This window comes from Nannobrachium achirus (genome assembly GCF_963921795.1).
Source record: "Nannobrachium achirus genome assembly, chromosome: 11".
Lineage (NCBI taxonomy): Eukaryota > Metazoa > Chordata > Actinopteri > Myctophiformes > Myctophidae > Nannobrachium > Nannobrachium achirus.
The window spans coordinates 30,264,032-30,285,767 of record NC_137820.1 but is presented as its reverse complement, the minus strand read 5'-3'; the positions used below and the strand labels follow the sequence as shown (position 1 = coordinate 30,285,767).

General features: G+C 44.5%; 1 protein-coding gene across 1 annotated transcript in view; it reads left to right on the top strand.

Moving 5' to 3' along the window:
* ankrd26 (ankyrin repeat domain containing 26) overlaps positions 1 to 21,736 on the top strand; it is a 70,818-nt gene that overhangs the window by 15,970 nt on the left and 33,112 nt on the right. The window contains exons 9-26 of the mRNA XM_080737285.1: positions 827 to 863; positions 954 to 1,023; positions 1,137 to 1,194; positions 2,006 to 2,202; positions 4,638 to 4,812; positions 5,344 to 5,405; positions 5,503 to 5,599; positions 10,173 to 10,255; positions 10,604 to 10,673; positions 11,096 to 11,140; positions 13,000 to 13,341; positions 14,195 to 14,293; positions 14,784 to 14,860; positions 18,344 to 18,564; positions 19,401 to 19,592; positions 19,934 to 19,964; positions 20,912 to 21,047; positions 21,384 to 21,597. Coding sequence (XP_080593411.1) covers positions 827 to 863; positions 954 to 1,023; positions 1,137 to 1,194; positions 2,006 to 2,202; positions 4,638 to 4,812; positions 5,344 to 5,405; positions 5,503 to 5,599; positions 10,173 to 10,255; positions 10,604 to 10,673; positions 11,096 to 11,140; positions 13,000 to 13,341; positions 14,195 to 14,293; positions 14,784 to 14,860; positions 18,344 to 18,564; positions 19,401 to 19,592; positions 19,934 to 19,964; positions 20,912 to 21,047; positions 21,384 to 21,597 — 2,206 coding nt within the window. The remainder of the gene's footprint in view (positions 1 to 826; positions 864 to 953; positions 1,024 to 1,136; positions 1,195 to 2,005; positions 2,203 to 4,637; positions 4,813 to 5,343; positions 5,406 to 5,502; positions 5,600 to 10,172; positions 10,256 to 10,603; positions 10,674 to 11,095; positions 11,141 to 12,999; positions 13,342 to 14,194; positions 14,294 to 14,783; positions 14,861 to 18,343; positions 18,565 to 19,400; positions 19,593 to 19,933; positions 19,965 to 20,911; positions 21,048 to 21,383; positions 21,598 to 21,736) is intronic.

Sequence of the window (21,736 nt, the reverse complement as noted above, 5' to 3'; positions counted from 1 at the left end):
TAAAAATCTATCGAAAGTTATTGATGAGTTATTGATACTTGGTTGCGCGCTGTGTGCTACCAACTATAAACCATTGGTAATATAAGGCTTATCCGTCTCGCGTAAATATGTGAAAACATGCTTTGGTCTTATGTAAATCTGTAAAAACATGCTATGGTCTTATGTAAATCTGTAAAACATGCTAAAGTTGATGATTCTGAAGTCAGAGTATCTGTTTCCACACTAATTTAAGACACAAATAGGACTTCTTTTCAGAGCATTGGGTTCTGAAAAGAACTTGCAAATTTAAAGTGGGCGTATCACCTTTGCCTTACTCGGATTGGTTGTCGGTCTAACCAATAGAGTCTGTGTGAGTCTTTTTGTAACCGCCCCCGTCTGTTTGAATCTTTATGTAACCTTTGTAAAAAGTTACACTGAGAAGAACCAGACAAATATCCACGCAGTGATATTGTCTGGCTATGCGAGGCTAGAGCGACGCGTTGTGAGCTTGTCCATCTGCTATTTCCCGCGAAAGCCTTACGGAATTACGGATGCTGGCGTTCAAGTAGTTAAGCTATGCATCTGGTCTGTCAGACGTGATTGTGATGCCCATGTCAAATAAAATAAACAACTATATTCTAAAAATGGAAATGTGCACAAATGATGTCCTATGAGGCAATACAAATATCTTAACAAAATGTCTGGTTACTGTAAGTGATTCTACTATTTTTAGTGGCATTTAAATAGTTTTAAGCATATTATGTTCACTATAGTGATGATATTGTTAATTGCAATTATTTGGTCCTACAATTGAGGTTTTGACTAATTACTTTGTGCTGTGTTGCAGATGCGGAGGACAATTCACAGTCTGAGTCAGCTAGTCGGTGAGTATACATTTACTGTATCTTGACAGTTATGTGCACTCAGTCAGCTGTCGATCAATTAACCTGCTCAAATCGCTCCTCCCTGTTCAGGGCTTCAAAAAGTGCCGGGGATGATTGGCCATCATCAGAAGACGACAATGAATTGGATATAACAACGGAGGTGATGGTTTACATATCTTAAAAAATAAAACAAAAAAAGATTTATTACTGAAGGGTTTGTTTCAGACATCATCCACACATCCTTTTGTCACATTCCTGCTTCCTTCTTTTCAGAAACCGCAGAAAGTGAACTTGAAGAAACTGATTGCATCTAAGAAGGGAGAAAATGCTGGTAATTGTCGCTTGTGTTCACTTGTTGGTCTCCCTTAATAGATTGAGGTTTTTGACCGTGGTGGACAAAGCATATACTCACGTATTCAAAAGTACAAATTACAAAGTACCCTTTCTTTCTTTATTTTTCTTTAAAGAATAAAAACATAACCAAACAGAAATGCTCAAAAATATTGAAAATAGCAGGTCATAATGGGCAAAAATGATGGGGTCCATGGGTACTCTGACAAAGCCCCAACACTATGACTCTGACATATTGGTTGAATCCGCAGTGTGAGGCTGCGTAAAAAAGAAACTCAAAAAATGTAAATGTACTTAGTTACTGTCCACCACTGTTGTTTTGGTCAGTGGTTCTCAACCTGTGGGTCGGGACCTAACCCTAACCCTAACCCATGGGGGGTCCCCAAATTATTATTTTTTTTTGGGGGGGGAGGGTCCCCAGATGATTAACTTAATGTACAACATTGTTTTCTCACTCAACAGTAAACAAACCAATGTAAAGTTTAAGTGTATAGAGGGTATCTGCACATTTCTAAAGTGGACACTTTAAGGACCTTTTACTACCTCTAAAATGGCAAATTAAACATTGGCCAAATTGTAAAATATTATACGCTTGCAAGGCCTCGCGTTGTGAGCATGTAGATCAGCTATTTTCACAATAGAACCAACCGTGTTATAGAAAATGTAATGCCTCAACTCTTAGTGCTCGTGAGGGTGGGGGTCCCCAGTTAAAATATGATGAGGGGTTGTGGCCTGAAAAGGTTGAGAACCACTGGTTTTGGTCATAGTAACCTCCTCTACCTTCCCCGTAGCTTCCAGACAACCCAACAGATCCTCCAGCGGTGTGGCCTCTGAGCCCGAGAACCAGCACAGAGTCCTCCAGAGAACCCCATCCCACCCTATGGCTTCACCAGCCAGCCAAGCTCCTCACAACCCACTAGCTCCCTCCCCTGCTCCCTTTCCCAAACATCCCCCTGTGACGTGCACCCTTCACCAGAGCTCCAGAAAGGTAAAATTATCATGTTGGTAAAAAGGTTTAAAGGTCTGTGACATGTACCATGTTTTCTTCCTCTTCCTTCTATTCCTGTGCCTCAATGCCCCCCTGAATGAGCAGACGGTGGAACTGAGCCAGCAGGTAACAATGACACCTCACAGCAGCCTTCAACTAGCAGAGCGAGGTCCGACTCGCCTGAGGGGAGCTCAGAAGGAGAAGACTCTGAAGAGGGTGAGGAGGAGGAGGATGATGATTACGAAGAAGATGAAGACGAAGAAGAAGAAGATGATGAAGATGACGAAGAAGATGATGACGACGACGACAATGAAGATAGTGAAGACGAAGATGAGGCAGAAGATGAAGAAGACGATGAGGATGAAGAGCAAGACAGTGAGGAAGAGGAGAGAGACAATGCTGCAGTCTCGGTCCCAGAGACGAGTGCTGGAACGGACCTACAAAAGCCCCCCGGGGATGCTGGAACCGTCGAGGGTGGCGGTGGCGATGTTCAAAATGAACCTACTGACGCGGCTGACAGCACAGCAGCCGGCGCTGCTCTTGTGGGCACGGCAGAGAACGTAGAGACACAGAAGAACGCAAAGAGCACAGAGAGTACGAATAACGAAACCGTCGCCACAGCTGGAACCTCAAGTATTGGTTTGCCGGTGACACTAGACCTAGAGGATGGCTTCATTGTGTCAGCCATCAGGGTAGAAGCAAAGTTTTCTGATGAGGATGACAGCCTCGGAAAGGTTCATGAGGGAGATTTTGATAAAGAAGGTGATGATCTTCCGGAAGGTGATGATCGTGGTGTTGATTCCGGGAGTGATGGACCAGACCATGGTGATACAATATGGAATGACAGTGATGATGACGCTGAAGTTGATCAAAACGTTGCTTCTGGTCGCTCCACTGTACTTGCCAGGAGAAGCCGTATGATAGCCGGGGGAGAGAGGGAGGACATCTCAGACGGTTCTGTAACGCCTAAAGATGATGACGAGGGATCAAATGACGTTGTTTCTAAAGCAGGGAAGCGTAGATCATCTTGGGGCTCATCATTAGATGAAAGTGATGATGACAACCATGTCTCACCCGCAGAAAAGAATGACAGAAACGAGGACACGTTTGAACAGGATGGTCAAGGATCAGAGGAGCTGCCAGGCCCAGTGACCCCTCCCCACTCAAAATGTGTGCCACCAGAATCGAATCCAGACAAGATGGAGTCCTCATGGGATTCCTCACCATCAATGGCCTCCCCTTCAAAGAGCGTCTCACCTAAACCAGAACTAGACACACCAATGTTCTCCTCCTCACCGCGGGTCCTTCAGTCTAGAAATGGATCAACAGCAAAACAGAAGGTGGTTGAATCCGAATCCCAGTGGGATTCTTCTTCAAATGACCGAATCCAAGAAGATGGTGCCCTCACCACCAAAGGTGACGTGTTGATAGCTTCAGCAGAAGATAAAAAGATGTCTGAAGAACAGCAAGTTTCCGATGACTCTTGGGATGATGACTCTTGGGACGATGACAATGTCGTCTCCCCACCACTGTCACCAGAACCTGAGGCTGAAAACATTAAAGTCCAGGTAGGAAGTAATGGTAAAGATGGTAAAGAATCTGAAGAAGATGACAACAGTCGGCATGAAGATGATGATGATGACAAAGAGCCTGCGCAAATTAAAACCTCTCGCCACCAGGCAGAAAGTCCAGCACACGGACATACATCCACTGACGTTTCTCTGTTACACAAGAAAAAAGAGCAAAAGGAAGCTGACTCTGATATCTCTGAACCTGAAAATGATGACAAAGAGGGAGAAGATGACCATGTTCCAGTGTCCGTTATCTGTGGGGATGAAGATTTGTCAGAGGATGAAATGCTCGCAAGTGACAAGGAGAAGACAGAGGATTCTGACAGCCAGGACCAAAAGCTACGGTACGATTTCGTCAGTGGCACGGTCAAAGTGCCCGACGCAGGAGAGGATTCCGACCACACCCTCGATGGCCGCCTGGATGAAGAGGACGAAGGCTGTGAGTTGGCGCATGAGGACGAGCCAAGATTAACTGCCTTTGTTTCATTAAGCAGTAAAGACGACATGGTCTCGGGCGGGCTCGACACTGAGCCTGTGGGGCAGGCCAACTGCGATGGATCCTCTGACGAGGAGTTACCCCACACCGACATTGACGAAGTTGACGTGGATTCACCTGTTGAGCTAGAGGACAGGGACAAGGAAAGGACAGAGTTCAGAAACACCAAAGAGGCTGACGAACAGGTAAAGCAGGTTGTGTATAGCTATGTAGTGTAGGTGGCTCCTGCAGATGTAGCATCGTAGGTTTTTTGCCTCTAGGGTCAACAGCTGTGAACTAGCACTGTGTGTTTATGTACGTACGTTTATGTGGGACAGCATTTGCTGTAACGCTTCATTGTGGATGAAATGGATCTTTTCATTGCACAGAAAGAAGATTCCACAGAAGATGACGACGATGAGGAGGAGGAGGATAACTACAAAGATCAGGAAGAAGAGGGAGACAATGAAGATGACCAAGAACGTTCCGAGGAGGAGGAGGGAGACTTGCCCGTTACCAGCACACCAGTGCCAGAGAATGAAATCTCCAAAGACAAGCAAAGGGGTAAGGAGTGCATCGTCAAATATACATTTGTTTGGCTTATACCTCATAATTGGGGATGGAGCTTGTCAATTTTGATTGCACCTTATCGATCCTGCTTATTGAGCCGGGCTTTTATCAAGCCCACTATTGAGCTTTTCTAATATTTTGTGGTCAGTTGTTGTGACTGAGTTTGTGGCTGACCACCTTCTATGAAGATGACAGTGACAATAGTAACACATATTATCATTAAATATCATTAAAACAATCATTCATTAGTGTGGAATAAGTGTTAAATTACTTTATATTATAAATAGTACTGTAATAATCTTTTGATCGCCTCTTTTTTTTATTGTTTAAACGTGACTTCATGGGCCGTTGTGCTCGATAAAAGCTTGATAAGCCCAACGCTTATTGATACCGGGTACCGGGTTTGTAGCGGACTCTTGTTTCGAGCTCCATCCCCACTCATAATGGGCCATTTTAAAGTGCAAAAAAACAGATAACTATGAATTAAAGGTCCTCAAAAGATCCTCTGTAACATATCACCCACAGATTTCCTGTCAGAGTTGGGTCTTGAGAAGGGAGAGGAGGAGGAGGACTCGTGGGACTCTGAGGTACAGTGGCATTTATTTATGACATTTCTTTATAAAGATCACACATGTTGTTGCTCACATTTCTGTTCTTTACACAAATTATCTTTTTCATTTTCAGTCCCGCTCTGAAAGTCCCCAGAAGACACGGCATGAAGCGGAGAAGAGCTCGGTTTCCAAATCTCCCATGTCTGTTGTTCAAGAGGAAAGTAAAGAAGGTAAATCTTCACACTTGAATGAATGCGTTTGTTTTATCCAATTAAAGAACCAACATTAGAGCTTCATTCTCCATTTCATACCGCAGAAACGTGGCCTCATTACATTAAAATAACGTCAATTTGAAAGAATGCATTGTTTTTATTGTTAAAGCCAACAAAAACGTTCTCTATTCTGATATAAGCTCTATATTCTGATGGTAATAGTCTTTGTTCAGTAACAGGGGTTTCCATGTAAGCCTTGTGGAGTCATGTGACTCAGAGGGCTTTCTATAGCATGAGGCAGCTTGATGTACAAGTACACCCCCTGGACATGCATGGCGTTACTAGCGGCTAGTATGTCGCAGAGAATTTTCCCCGAGCATCACGGCTTGGCACTTTATAGTTTTTGGTATGACCCGGCCAGGGATTGAACCCTGACCTTCCAATCTCAGAGCAGACCCTCTAACCACAAGGGCACTGAACTGGTCCAGCTTTGCCTGGTTAATAAACCAGACCGAACACAACAACACCCCCTGGCGGTAGTGGTGTTGTAGTACGGTCTGATACCGATCCATTGAGATTCTATTTCCTCAAACAGCTTCAAGGGTTGGCCAATCAGGGTTGTATGCTTGGGGCACGTGGTTTCTGTAAGCTTGGGGCACGTGGTTTGGGGCAAACCCCAGAAATGAAAACTCTTCCTGAAATCCCAGACTCTCTTCACTCTTCCCAAAACGAAGTGTGTGATAGAGGCTGGCAACGCCAAGCAAGGTCCAGCTTGTTAATAAACAGAGAATACATTCACAGGTGGGTTACCAATTTCATCCAATCAAGAGATAGAACCCGATTATCAGCTTACATGTGCTCTAATAATTTAGCTTATTTAATTGTTTCATCACTTCCAATTTCAATTGTCTATTCTGTATCCTGTTCTCTGTTCTAATTGTATCCAGACCTTTTATTTATTTTTACATTATTTATATATCTGTTTACTACATTGCTGGAGAGGCAGGGAAACCCCGTTACTGAACAAACACATGATAACTATGTGAATACAGATACATTATTTGAACAAAACATTTATAATTGTGTTGATAGCCAGGAAAATTATATCCGTTTTCCCGGTGAATTTGTTTGCAATTAAGCTCGTCGTAGAATAAGACAGGATGCCACTTGTGTCCCTCCATCAAACAAACCGTGCTTGTCCCCCATGTAACAGAATGTCAACACCTCTTTTGTAGACTTGTTTTATGTTCCCTCTTTCGTGAGAGGCTCTGGAAGCAATAGGATGGCAGTTCTAGAGCCATGGAGGAGTATAGACAGCCCCAGAGGCTGCCAGCCACTGCTGGGTAGGAATGTCTGTCTGAAAAGCAGCATGTTCACCGTGTCACAGAACTCGCCATCACATCATGGTCATTATACTGTAGGAGAGTGCATGCAGCAGCATACTTCCCCCTGAACCCCAGCACTGTATCGCCGCTGTCGAGTAGAAACCTTGTATGTCCAAAACTAGTACTGGTACCAATTTACTCTTAACACTTTGCCGTCCGAAATAGAATGGTGGTTGGTAGATTAGCCGTGAAATTTCTATTATTGTATTGTGATCTGAGACATAATATTATGTTTATAAACATGAGCCCGCCGCCCCTCCTTCTTGGACAGGGCCGTTGTTTTTTCTTCTTTTTTTTTTCCCCAGGTCATTAGCTCACCGTGATTTTCTCGATCTCCGTTGGGATAGAGTGGTGGTTTTGGCCGAGCATCGATCTCCCTGTGCGTTTCGCATGCGCGATCCGCGCGCATAACGATCCATGCATATAGTCCAGGAGTGACTGAACTAGCACCTAGCCTAGCACCTAGCACTCCAGTCTCCAGCTCTGCTAGTGCTAACGTCCAAACAACAAGTGGGTGGGAGGAAGGAAGGCTGAAGAAGGAAACGCCATGAGAGTCACTTCTGTTCATGTCAGACCAGCCATGAGCTATCAATGCACGAGTGGTGACTAGGGAAGGTTAGACGATCGCCGATTTTCGGATGAAAATCATTTATTTCTGTAAATACGGGAAAGTACGGGAAAAGACGATTGGCTGCCCCTCCCCCCCTAGGAAGTCCGATACAGTACGGTTTTAATATTAAGGGGCTTCCCGTGGCTTGGAAAGGGTTAACGGTACCAGTACAAGTGTATTTTTCTCTTGTACGAGGAAGTAGAACTTTAATTTGCATCAACAAAAAAAGAACAACAAAACAAATATGGATAGAAATATCCATTGAAATACGGATATACAAGGTTTCAGCACGGCAGAAATTATATCTTAGAAGGCCAGTATGTAGTATGGCTAAAATGACGATTTACAAGCTCACACAACACATCATGATGCGACGTGTTGTGAGGAAGATCTGCTTTTTGACAAAATGTGCCTATAATGGCATGCTCAAAAGAAGGAAGCTCTTTTGTGCATGTCCAAGGAGATTAAATAACAAAACGCTAAGATGATGCAATGCGAGGGTGCAGACTAGCCGACACTAACTGGGGACTCCTGGATCGCTGTCCTTCACACCCTCCTGTCTAGCATGAGGGTCCAGACAGAGTTCTGCAGTGTTGTCAGCTCCACTCAGGGGTGTCGTACCAAATCCTGGGCCCTGGGTACAAGGATTCACTGCGGGCCCCCCATGAATGTTCTTCATACTGTATAGGGGAGGGGGTTAAACCCATTTAGACTGGGAACGCATTATTACGCACTCTTTTGTGCTTTAATTATGAAAAAGAGCTCACAGGAGCTTGTAAGCTATTTTTGAAAAATCGTGAAAAGTCTTTGAAATACTTTCAAATCCTTCTAAGGTTTTTTGAAAAACCCATGTTTCTATGTCAGTGGAGCTCAAACTTTTTCATGTGAAGGAGCCCCAAAATGATATGTATTTGGCCACAAACCCCCATCTCAAAATATTTAGTTCCAGGGACCCCCCAGAAGCAAACTTTGAGTTATAAATGTTCGCTTAAAACATATATTCAAAGATTTGCACTCATGTTCAAAAATAGCAGATCTACAAGCTTGCAGTGCAGCACTTGGTGCCACACTGTGAGCTTGTATATCTGCTATTTTTCAATAGCTAAAGTATAAAATAATTAAGGCCCCTCCACTTTGGGCCCTAGTAACTCAGTCCCACTCCCCCCACGTAGAAACGTAACTCTGTTCATTGCCTAATCACACACCTTCATGGCACGCTCATTAACCACAAGCTCAACTGCATGGACAAGCTACTCACTGTGCCCTGGCCTCACGGAACAGCATGCCATGCAAACTAATCCACTTGGCTCTTTCTCACTATATATAGGGTAGGGTTAACCCAGGACAGAACCTTCCATAACCTGACACTTTTCCAGAACTCGTGGAGTTCTGTTATGTTTAGTTTTTATTTCTTGCTTACGTTTTCATTATAACAATAATCACCCCTGAAGAGGGAGGTATGTATAGCCCCATTTCCACTGTAGGGCCAACCCAGAACTAGAACTTTCAAGAACCTGTGAAGTTGACCGGGACCAAGTTCTGCTTACGTTTCCATATGACCAGAACCAACCGGGAAGGTCCCAAAAAAAGACCAGCAGCGCTGCTGCCCCCTCCCATAGGTTCCCAGAACTAAAGTTTAGTTCTACCTCAGGAGCAGGACCTAAAAAAGGTTCCAGGAACCTCGTCTGGAACCGGTCCATACGCAATGGAAACAAATCCAGAAGCAAAAAAAATAGGTTCAGGTTCCTGAAAGTTCTGGTTACACCTTGCAGTGGAAAAAGGGTTTATGTCATGCAAAGTCTTGTCTTGTCACTGTAACTTCTCCCAATGCGACGCATTATTGCAAGCTTGTGGTATGGCTAATGTAGCTCTTTTAAAAAAGGACCTGAAAGTATCATTTCTAACCCTAACCCAGGGGGTCCCCGAACTCAGGGTTAGTACCACCTCCTGAGCAGGGCCTTAACGGTAATTAGGTTCTGAGAATCTGAAACAAATCCACAAGACCACAACCTGTGAATCAACATTTCACAGCACTGTACGGTTCACTCAGTTCTTGTAGTGGAGAAGAGCTATATGTTCCATTCTGTCCAGTGGATGCTTCTTGTGCCGTCTCTGGGACACACAGATCCTCTTGGGACACACAGATCCTCTTATCTCCATATTCTACATATCCACGGGTTTCCAACACCCCATAGTGCATTGCGCAGACGTTGTACCGAGCTTCCGGCGCCGCAGCCGAGTGTGATTTACAAGCTCACAACGGGCTGCATCTGCGACGCGACGTGAGCTTGTATGTCTGCTGTTAAACCGGAAGTGTGGTCCAAATAATCTCCAGTAAACTCCCGCGGAAACAGGTGGATTGTTTTTGTAAATTAACGCCCTACATGATCATAATACACCATCACACAAAAGCATCAAAAGTAGCAGGTCTACAAGCTTGAAACGCGGGTGAAGCGACACGTTTTGAGCTTGTCGATCTGCTACTTTGGCAATTTTTCATTTGAATCCTGAAACGTAACAGTTTTCCACCCGACACAGACGATATGTTGTTGTTTTATTTTGTTTTTGATAACCTGTTTTTCTTTTCTCCTTGCAGTTGTTAAAGATGACGTTGGCGGGGACAGTGACAGCAGTGGCAAAGATGGTGGCGTCAATGACGATCACGTGCCACCAAAAGAGGTAAGTTCACCAAATGGATGAATGTAGGGAAATGCTGTTTTCTCTGGAGATACAGCTGCAACTATCGGTGATCTTCTCCTTCTTGCCAAAAATTACTTTTTTAAATGTTTATTAACCTTTTAAGCCCTATTTTATACTTATACAACAGTGTTGCATGAAAATAGTCGACTCACAACCTCACAATGCATTGCATTGTTACGTGTGGTTAGCTTGTAGATCGTCTATTTTCGGCATTTTTGAAAATCGGTTACTTTTTTGAAACCGATATTTTTTTTTGTAATCGATTAAATCATTTTGTTTGATTAACTAAATGCACCCCTAAATATAAATGCTCATCCTCTCTGCCAGGCTGAGAAATCAAAATGGGAGCCGCTATCTGTTCTGAGCAAACTGGAAGGAACCGGTAATGGAAAGACAGGTACGTTGAGTCCCATTTTCATGCACATGGACCCCCAAATTAATATGTATTTGGCCGTGTACCCCCATCTGAAAATAATGTGTGCCAGGGACACCCAGAAAAGAAGATGTATGCAAATAAATATATAAAATAAATATAAATAAAACAAATAGCAGATGTAAAGCTCGCAGCGTGGCACGAAGGGACGCACTGCGAGCTTGTGGATCTGCCATTTTTGAATAGCCACCGCATAAGTGGTTAAAACTATTGTGATGGTACAATAACTACTTTTTCTGAGGACCCCACTTTGAGAACGGATGCGACACCGTCAAGTTCAGTTGTAGCCTTCCTGAGTGATGTGAATCTGAACAATAGCAAATTGTCACCATTTGACTCGATTTACCCTGTCTATTTTTAACATTGTACTTCATTCTGCTTCATAGACTTAATGGAAGAGCTTGGTCTGGGTGATGTTGATGATCTGGAAGGTAAGCCGATACATTTAATTCACTTTCTGTGTACAGATCACAATATTAATCATCCATGAAGTGAATCTTATTACAGTAAGAAGGCTACTCTGAATATAATACATTTTTCTTCCTTCATACTCTTGTGAAGCTCGCAAAGCAGGTCAGTGTACATGAAACATATTACAGCGGCGTAGTTCTTCCCTAGCCTCCTAAAGAGATACTCCGTAGTGTTGATAGTTAGACACAGTGATGGAAGAAGTCACTTTTTGCGTCCAGTCTATATGGTACAGTATGTTGTATTCTCTCTCCTGCTCTTCTATTGAGACATTTAGATCCTGTGTGTGGTTTGATTTTGAACCTGACGGTCATTTCTCCCCTGAGCAAGTGGGCAGGCTTATTAGCAGTGCTTAATTTGTGCCGGAACAAGCCGGATCTTGTTCCGCTACCTTGCTTTTACGGACCGGGACCTATTTGATTGGATCCGCCACCTATTCGATTTGGAATCAAGGATCCGGGACCTTCCCTGCACAAAAAGAACAGATCTACAAGCTATCCACCCATATCAACCAGAGATGCAATATGGCTTGTAGGTCTGTCAGCGCAGCAACTTGCGCACAGTTATGACGCGGCCGTTGACTGGATCAGATTCAGCTGCGCTGCGCTGTGGCTGTGCTGAAGGCTGTCTAACGGCCGGGAGCCGAGAGGGGGACAGACCTGTTACCAGCCCGGCACGCTTACATGTGTGGATCATGCGACGTTTACATTTAAAAAGCAATCGATTGCTTTAAATCTGGAGCGGAGCGTGGACAATAAAAGCACGGTTTTGTGCACGTTATGATAAAGCATTTGCATATCACCCGCAGCACATTCAAATCTCAAGCACTGACTGTTGCTGTTAGCCAGTTAGCGTAGCCTAGCCTTCACGTTAGCCAAACAAACTGGAGCTCTGGTCGTTAACGTTATGTGCTCACTGCTCAGCCTCTCCCCTGTTAATAAATAAAACTACACTTTGACGTGTACTCAACGAAACAGACTGTTTTAGGGAGCAGCTGAATGCCCAATATAGTGGGAACACCCAGCTAGAGCCCCCCACCTCATGTCTAAAATACACTTTTTAGCCAGAATCCAGAAAAGAAAATATTTATTATTTAAGCCAGGATAATATAGGCAGGGGTCTTCAACAGGGGGTTGCTCAGAGTCCTCAAGAGTTACTACAGGGGGTCTATCCTTGTGTGATTTATTAACTTAAATCACACAAGGTAACACAGTAAATCACTACTGACTTAAACCCCTATCCCTTTATTCTGAGGGGTAGGGTGTAGGGGAAAGAGCAGACCATACAGAGCATGGGGTAAAATTACTGACAGTTTAAATGTCTGGTAAATGCACTGATCACAGCTGTCAAATAAAGTTTGTATGACTGATTGGAGACTTATTTTTCCAATAAATTGGATTCTGTTTTAAAAGGAGCTGGCTAAACAGATCACATCTATTTTCTTTTGCCGGTTAAAAAAAAGTAATATAACTTAATATAGGCCTATTATAGATATTACTGTTGATTCCGCAATAATGTTATACTTGGTGTATTCGGAAAATGTGCACCGGGTGTGCATGCACGCGTGCATGTGCGTGCAGGTGTACGTGCACGCGTGCATGTGCGTGCATGTGCGCGTGTGCACACAAAACCCAGGATCCCCCACCTTTTCATTGACAAATTAAGCACTGCTTATTAGCTTAGCTTAGCTTAGTGTGTGCGTGCGTGCGTGCGTGCGTGCGTGCGTGCGTGCGTGTGTGCGCCGGACTAGGGGGTAAAACATGAGTTACAGTGCGTTTTTAAAGTTAGGCATGCTTTGGTCTAATCATGTTACTGGTACCAGATGCCTCGGACTGGGACTCGGCCAGCACCACCAGTAGGAGGACGCTGCCCGGCCGCAGGATGGGCTCTTCCCCTGGGGTGGAGGAGCTGCCAGAGTCCTCCTCCAGCCCTTCCCCTGTGCCACTGCCATCTGCTGGCCAGGAGCAGCAGCAGGAGCAGGAGGAGGAGACGGCTGTCAGCACGGTAGCAGCACCTCCTGTGGTCCCCGGGTCATCAGGCCAAAGGTTGACACCTCCACTGCCCAGTCCGAGGTCCCTCGCCTCCCCGTCCCCGTCCCGGGCCTTACCCAATCCCCAGCCCCGTGCCAGGAAGATGGCACCTCAGAAACCAGAGAGCGAAGAGGGTAAGGTGGATTAAGTGGATTAAAGTTCTCAGTCGCCACGAACTGATTTCAGTCGTTTGCTTTACATAGAAGTCAGCGTGTCTTCTATGAAAGAATATCGTCCCCACAAAATAGCAGCTCTACACAGTCGCAGAGTGACGTGTTGTGAGGTTATAGCGGCTATTCCCGGTTATTAGTTTAAATATTAAAGAGTATATAAGATTAAAGAGTATTTGAAGTGATCGAATTAGCAATAGAATACGTGTTTAGAAGCATCTTCCATAAATGTGAATGGTCTCAGAAATGTCATAAAAGCAAAGGGCTACAAGCCTAATATCTGTGATTTCTTCATCTGGTTGGCTGTATGTGGAACAGCACCGACATAAACATCAACATTAATAAACTTTCAGTCATGAGATTTTATTTTTGCTTTACTTCATGGGTCTTATGGAGACTCGTGCGACCATATAATTTCTTGATTATTAGCCATAGTATTTAGTGTTGGATTTGCTGGGGTGAATGGATGTAGGGGGGATTCCATGTGTCTGCTCTTGATATCCCCCCCCCTCTGGACATTAATTTTTATGTTTTATTTATCCATGCTTCTGGTCACACTGAAATAAATACATGCCTTTCCTTTTGGGAGATGTAGACTGTCTGATTATGTTTGATATTTATGTTTGATATTTTCACAAATTAACAATGTAATAAAAATGTATGTTAACCAGTAACCACATTAACCCTGGCATATCTATTTTGGACACATTCATTTTTAATAAAGAAGTTAATACCATTATCTTACCAGCTATTTTAGCTGTTTGAACAGCGTATAAAGAACAGAGTATAATCTCCCTGTGTGCGTGTGTCTTTTCAGACTCTGATTGGGATTCAGACAGCACCGCCTCCCCTCCCCGTCCGGCCAAGACTTTCAATCAACTGCCACATATAAGCGAGACTCAAATGGTGGAGTCAGGTAATAAGCTGGAGTAAAGGAGTAAAGGGCTGCTCACACCAATCACTGTAACTATAACTTTAAAGATCTTTTACAAATCTGTAATGGAAAATATTAATATCCAGTGAAGTGTTGACAATTTATTGAAGAATATTTGAGCTGAGAAACAGCCCATCGGGGCAGAAGCCTTTTGATCCCCAATCTCTTGTAGTCCACTATAACTCAAGTACGGATTTGATGACAGTGTATAGAGTAAGCATGGCTCAGCTGTTACGTAGATTGACAGCTGTCAGTAGTTCAGTTAAAATTAGCACATTGATGTGAAAGTTTTCTGACTAGACCTTCAATCAGATTGAATGGAAGGCCAACAAGTACACAATACATATATTTGGCAATCTCTACATTTATGGTACCACAAATCGTTCTAACTCAAGTGAATTTGCAACGTATTATGGAATATCGGTCCCGTTCCTATCGTCAAAGTGTAGTGTATGTGTTCTTCTCCCTGCAGGTTCCCCTGTGCACGAGGCTTCCCCTGTGGCCAGAGACGGGGAGATCGTTCTGCAGGCGGAGGAGCACACACCAAAGGTAGGGTCAATGTCACTAAATGCCAATCCTACCGCCTTTTCTCATTGTCGTGTTTTCATCCATGCGTACAATGTCTCCCACGTGTAGCAACAATCAGTCCATTGAATTAATAGGTGCTCAAGTTAACTCATTGTTTGCCATTTTCAAAATGGCCGCCAAGTTCCAGACTGCCACGTTCTTAAATTTCTAATGCACAGATCATTTTTTAGTGCACGGATCGTGCACGCCCATGCCTAGATGATGCACCATTTGTGTAGTACTTTTTAACAGCTTTCAAACAAAAAATTCCGCTTGGAAATCCGTTCAGGCATTCATGAGATAGAAGCCTTCAAAGTCAGACAAAACAAACATTTTGCCATTTTGAAAGATGTGTTTGTTATGGGGCTAAACATGCAATTTCGCGATTGCGATCATGCCTAATACATTTTAGGCATTTTTGGATTTTTTTTTGATAAAAATTGCTGCCAACTCGGGAAACTCGGGCTGTGGCAGCCTGGGACTACTGTAATAACTCGGGAAACTCGGGCAACCTGACTCAAAACTAGTTTGAGTCAGGACATGTGGGGGTGCCCCGACCGAGTTCCAAGGAAAAAGGTCTGAGACCGGCCCTCAGAAGTTCTGAATGACACCAATGTGTGTAGTTCTATCATTCTGGAAGGGGCATGTATTAGTCCTGCTGTTGTCATGGTTGTCGATTTCAATGTTTTATCCTACGTACTGTAGATGTTTTAAAAGAAAACACTCATTCTACCTTGAGATTGTTACACTTTAGATATATTTGCAAAATGTTATACTCCCTGCATCAGCATGCACAGAAAAAAGGCAGTAATGCAATAACTGTGATGAAAGAAATTCTAACAAATACTAACATGCTTTCACATGCGGATGAATCTTGCCATACTGTAATGCCTGTGTGTTGAACTTGCAACATCAACGCCTGCTTTGTGTCTTGATTTAATTTTTTGTGAAGTCCACGTTAATTGTATTTCTTTGTCTACTCATGCCATCAAAGGAGAAGGACGATGCCTCAGATACGTACGAGTTAGACTCAAATACAGCCCCTGACCGCAGGGGGCCCGAAACCGGGAAAACCGAGGAAGAGGTGTACGATGAAGCTCGGCCCGAGGCGGTCGACGAATCCGACCAGGAGGAGATCCCGTGGGAGAAACGTTACGAGAAGCTCTGGGTGGAGGTGGAGAAACGGGAAGTCAAAACCACCTTCAAGAATGTGACCGCAGAACTGAAGGAGCGGTTCGGAGAGCTGCCCGAGTCTCACAGGTGCTCCCCGGAAGACGCCGCAGAAGAAGAAGAAGAAGAAGAGCAGGCCATGGTCGAGTCTCCTCGATCAGAAGAAATGTCAAGCGACGAAGAGGAAGGCGAGCCCATCGTGCGTCCCGCGGCCCGGGCGAGGAGCACCGCTCTGCTCACCATACCCGAGCAGAGGGAGTCGGGCTTGGAGGACTCCCAGACAGAGTCTGCTGAAAACTCCCAGTTTGAGGACCGGACCCAGCAGTCGGTGCTTCCGGCCAGTGAGGCCGGCGAGGCTGAAGAGCAGGATCTGACCAGCGACGGTGCGTTGCCGGAGCAAAGAATGTCTCCTTCACCGCAACTCTCGGCGGGGCTCGACTCTGCGGACGGCGACGCAAATAATGACGCAGAGGCTTTCGCCTGCGGTCCTGCCGAGCACGTGTCTGAGGACATTGACCTTGACTCGTCTTTGAAAGATGAGACCAAAGCTGAGCTGCCCCGGTGCCCGCAGCCAGAATCTACCATGGAGGACAACGATACAGTTCCAGATGAAGGCAAGGAGGAGGATGATGAGAAGCGTGCCCCTGGTTCAGAAGAGAATCCCCCAGAGATGGCTGACTCTCAGCCTCCCTCAGTAAGCAGACTAAGCACGCGTTCAGCAGCCAACCCCGGTGTCTCTGATGAAGAGCTGGAAGAGGACATGCAGAGGTTCAGGCAAGAGGTAGGGATGCTGAAGGTTGTGCTGCTGGACTTGGAGAAAGAGAAGGCCCAACTCCAGAGAGAGGTAGAGGATGGCCGTCACTTCCTCCTCCCAGTCCAACCCTAGAGAGCCTCTCTTTCTTCCATCTTTTTTTTACTCCCCCCATTTCATTTCATTATCTTCACTGAGATGTGTGAAAAACCCATGGTCACAGATCATGACTTCAGTCTGTTTCTTTCTGTTAGATTTTCATTATTTCTCCATGTAACAATATTACATGGGTTTTTTTTTCTTTCCTTTGTGTTTGTGTGTGTTATTTTGTGTTATTAAACATAAAATAATATCCTTGCATGTTACTACGGTTTGTCTGCGTTGTTTGCTTTGCCATTCATTTCATTTAGTTTTTCCGTCTGACATTTTCTCACCTTTTCTCACTGACCTGAAAGACATAGACATAGTGCAGAGCTAACTTGTCGCTTTAATAGTTCACTGACATCACCGACAAGTAGCCTTTTGGCCTCTGGCCCCCTCATCTATAACATGTGTTGCAACCCACATATCTGAGGCCATCTTCCATCTCCCGTGCCTTTTTGTGTTTCTTCATGCATGAAATTTGCAGCATGTCACTTAATTAATGGGGGATACCACTCATTTTCAACTTTGAGTTGTTGTGTGGAAATAAGAAAAAAGCCGCCAATTGAAAATGAGTGTATTCCCCTTTAACATTGTGGATTGACTTTCTAGAATCTAGATGGCGTGCTGTGGATTATGTGTTGCAAACGATGCTCTTCTTTTCTGTGTGAAGAGGTTCTGGGAATGATGTGCCAGTTGCAATTCTGTTTTAGTTGTTTGGTTGCTGTTTTAGTTGTGTGTTTTCCCGGCATGCTGTTTGGATGTCATCATGTGTATAGTTTGCTCATACAACCTGCCATCCATATACTTAACAGCATCATTCAACTTAACTTTTGGCCAGCCTTTTGAATGTTTTCCAGGACCAGTGTTCCCCTAGGAACAACTCGAATGACAGTTTCAGATTGTGGTGGTTATTATTTACTAGTCTCCTCCATTGAGTGGACTTTGACAATGTCCAGAGTGAAATTCAGGGGATATGGGTATATTTTCTGGTCGCCAACTGAGGCTATAGGGTTATAATGACATGAAGCACAAACAAACGAGTCAGAAATCTTTAGCCAGTGTTCAATTCTTTGACAGTTTCGGGACACTGTTGTTCACAAGTAGGTGTTGCAGAATCCAACTGGAACATACTGACGGAATTCAAGACGTCGACTGAAATGAGCATCAAAATGCACAGAAACGACGCTTCCTATTAATTAGCTCTGACTACCGTATTACACGGAGCAACCACAGTTAGGTGTTAGGTCTCCCGAAGGAGGGGTGACGTGCTGAATTATGCATGGCATTGCATACAAGTACCTGCTCCAAATCGCATTTTTAAAGGCTGGCCGCGACCTGCTTCACTCTGGGGCAGCCCGCCCATCATGCTCATCATTAAACATTTACCCCTGTCCTTTAAGGCCGGCAAAGAGACGACTAAAACCAAAACGGAGGCGCAGGAGCCCAGTGCTTCCTGGGACGTTGGACCAGCAGAGGAAGGACTGGAAGCAGAGAAACCTGAGACCGTCTCAAGACGAGCAGAAGGCTCGGCGGCTGCAGGAGATGGAGCGACTGAAATGGAACAGCAGCTCACTGCCGCTGACAGTAATGCCCACACTCTGGCAACTAGAAATCCAAAGAGGTATGCACTTTTCTTGTCTTTTTTAGACATTTGAGTAGAATATTGTTGCTGTCGGGCAGAAACCTCTCATCTCCATAGTCTAACTTTTTGTGTTTTTTTTTTCATAAATGAACACCCTACTTGATCATACAACGGCATCACACGAAAGCGTCAAAAGTAGCAGATCTAAAAGCTCTTTGTGCCGTGTTTGGAGCTTGTAGATATAGTGCTTTTGCAATTTTCCAATTCGGTTTCCACCCGACAGTGATAATATGTGTTTGTATTCAAAAACATAACCTTGCTGTACAGTACATTCTATATGTGGTTCCCAAAATCTTTCATGTGAAGGACCCCCAAATGAATATGCATTTGCCCCATGTTTGTGCCATAGATTCCCTTATACACCATTTGTGTTGTTGAAGAAGATCAATCATCGTTCATAAATACAAGCGTACTTTCATGTTGCAGGAAGGTTTAGAAGAGGACTTTATTAGTCAGAAATGTAAACAGCATGTGGTACAGTAAGACATTAAAGCTAAAAGGATAACACAAACATGTCCTGGGTGAACCTAGCTGTTTCCATTGTGGTCCTATGTATTCAACTAATCATCATCGCATACACAATTAACACAATAATACATGTCATCAACAAATACAAACACTATAAGGTACAACAGAGATGGGAAAATTACATTTACCTCCACTTTCGGCCTCCTGATAGATGTTTCTCTGATCTGAGAGATGCTGCCCAGGGCAAAGAGCATGCAGCTGTAACGTCATGTCATTCACCAATAGGTTTATGCAAATAATAATAATACATCAGACTTAAATGACGCTTTATTTATTGCTCTCCTTAGCAGCGGCAGAACCCCATCAGCGCCGCCTCATGTCCCGTCCCAGCGGGTAGAGGGGGGAACCTCGAAGCCGCAGGCGGTCCGAGGGGCCCGGCACCGCCGCAGAGCCCCTCAGACCTCCGCCCATGTTAACGGAGACCCTCTGTCCGTGTTTGACGATAGCACTTTAAGCGAGGTGTCGGACGATGACGGAAGGTATTCTATGCCGCACGTCGACTACGCCGCCTCCTTTTTCGTTGTCTTTTTGCCACGTAACCCTCTCACTCCCTCAACACTTCCGCCAACCGATGGTGCGGGGAAATAATCTGGAGTTTCTTTCACCTCTCTCTCTCTCTCTCTGTCTCACCCGGTTAACCCCTCAGTCTAGTTGCATGGCTAACTAACCCGGAATGTAGTTGTATTCTGCATTATACCGCATCACACAACACTGCCTCTCACCTCTTATAAGCGTCCCATGCTTGAGGAGTGAGGTGTGACGATGGCGTAGATTTTTCAAATAATCCCTTGTCGTTCTGCCCTGTTTTTGTCTGTCCCAGGTCTCCATCTGCAGCTAAAGGAGGAGACGAGGTAAGGTGAACAAAGTGTTGTTCATGTAATCACCTCCGTGCATAACTGTAGTCCCGGGTTTCCAGAAGATGCCATACCACAGTGGTTCTCAAACTTTTCTGGCTTCAGTGCCCCCTTTTCCTGATTTCTAGATCAAAGTACCCCCTTTACCCGACTACATGTTGCTTAGAGCAGGGGTCTTCAACATTTTCAGGCTAAGGACCCCTTAGTTGAGAGATAGATGAAGCAGGGACCCCCACAACCTTTTCATAGATTCCATATAGTTTCATCGTTTGACAGCACAATCATCAGTGTATTTTGGATTCATGTCAATTTGTGTTTTCATATATTTAACCACTTGAACCGTCAAAACGTAATAAAGTTGACCTTTCACTATTTACTAAGTAAATAGTGAAAGGTCAACTTTATTACTGCTCCTTTTCCCCTCTACACCAAACCTCTTTGCCAAAAATAGCTGATCTACAAGCTCACAACGCCTCGCAGCGTGAGGCGTTGTGAGCTTGTAGATCGGCAATTTTTTGGCTAAAGTTCTCAGAATATGGACACTAGGGTTCACATGGTTAATATAAAAAAGGAGAAAAAGGTTTCTATCACACAAAGATTTGGAGGAACCCCTGTAGTAACTCTGAGGACCCCCAAGGGGTCCCGGGCCCCCCGTTGAAGACCCATGGCTTAGAGAACTATATTGAAGCAGGCTGGACCCATGCGCATCTACTTTATTCCATTCATACTTAAATGTGGGGTGCTAATGGGTCACTCACTACCTGTCTTTTGTCAAGGAACACCAAACACAATGACATTAACACAACACAACAGCGTGAACGTAACATTTTAAGGACATGAACGAATCGTTCACCAGTCTTTCTTGTGATTGGTTCATGAACTATACTGTACCCTCTATTGAAACATTGTGGGGTAATAATAACATTTTGTCTGCGTTCATTCAGAATCCTGGAGACATGGAGCTGGCAGAGGACTTCGATGAGCTCACTCAGTCGTCAGACACGGCCACAGATGATTCCCCCACCTCGGGCTATCATCACGCCTCCCTGCTGGTTCAGCAGCTGGACTCCACCACTTTAGGTACAAACTACAGCAGGGGTCTTCAACGTTTATTGTAGATTTGCTATTTTTGAAAAAGTCGTGAAAATGTGTGCAAATCTTTGAATATATGTATTTTCAAAGCGAACGTTTGTAACTCAGCCCGATTGCTGACACAGAAACCTAGGTTTTTCAAAAAGTCACTTATAGAATCGGGTAAAAATTCGAATTTTCACTATTTTTCAAAAATAGCAGATCTATAAGCTCGAGCTGCGAGCTTGTATATCTGCTATTTTTCAATAGTTAAAGCATAAAATAATGTACCCGTTCTAAATGGGTTCTCCCGCATGTTGTGGTGTCCCCTCCCGCCCCCGCCAGACTCCAGGACCATGGTGAAGCTCCAGAACATGTTCCTGGAGTACGAGCGCTCCATCCAGAAGGCGCGGAGCCGCCACGGCCACCTGTCGGACAAGGTGAGGCAGCTGGAGACGGAGAGGGCCGAGCTGAAGGCCGCCATGGAGGACGTCAAGGAGGACAAGTCTGCCCTGGAGCGCCACCAGCTGGAGCTGAAGACGGACGTCAATAATCTCAAGTAATGACTGTCAACGTATTTATATCGCCTCTTGTCGGGCGGAAACCTCGTCATGTCCAAAACTGATTAAATTTAAAAAAAAACAAATAAAATAGCAGATCGACAAGATCAAAATGAGCTTGTCGATCTGCTACTTTTG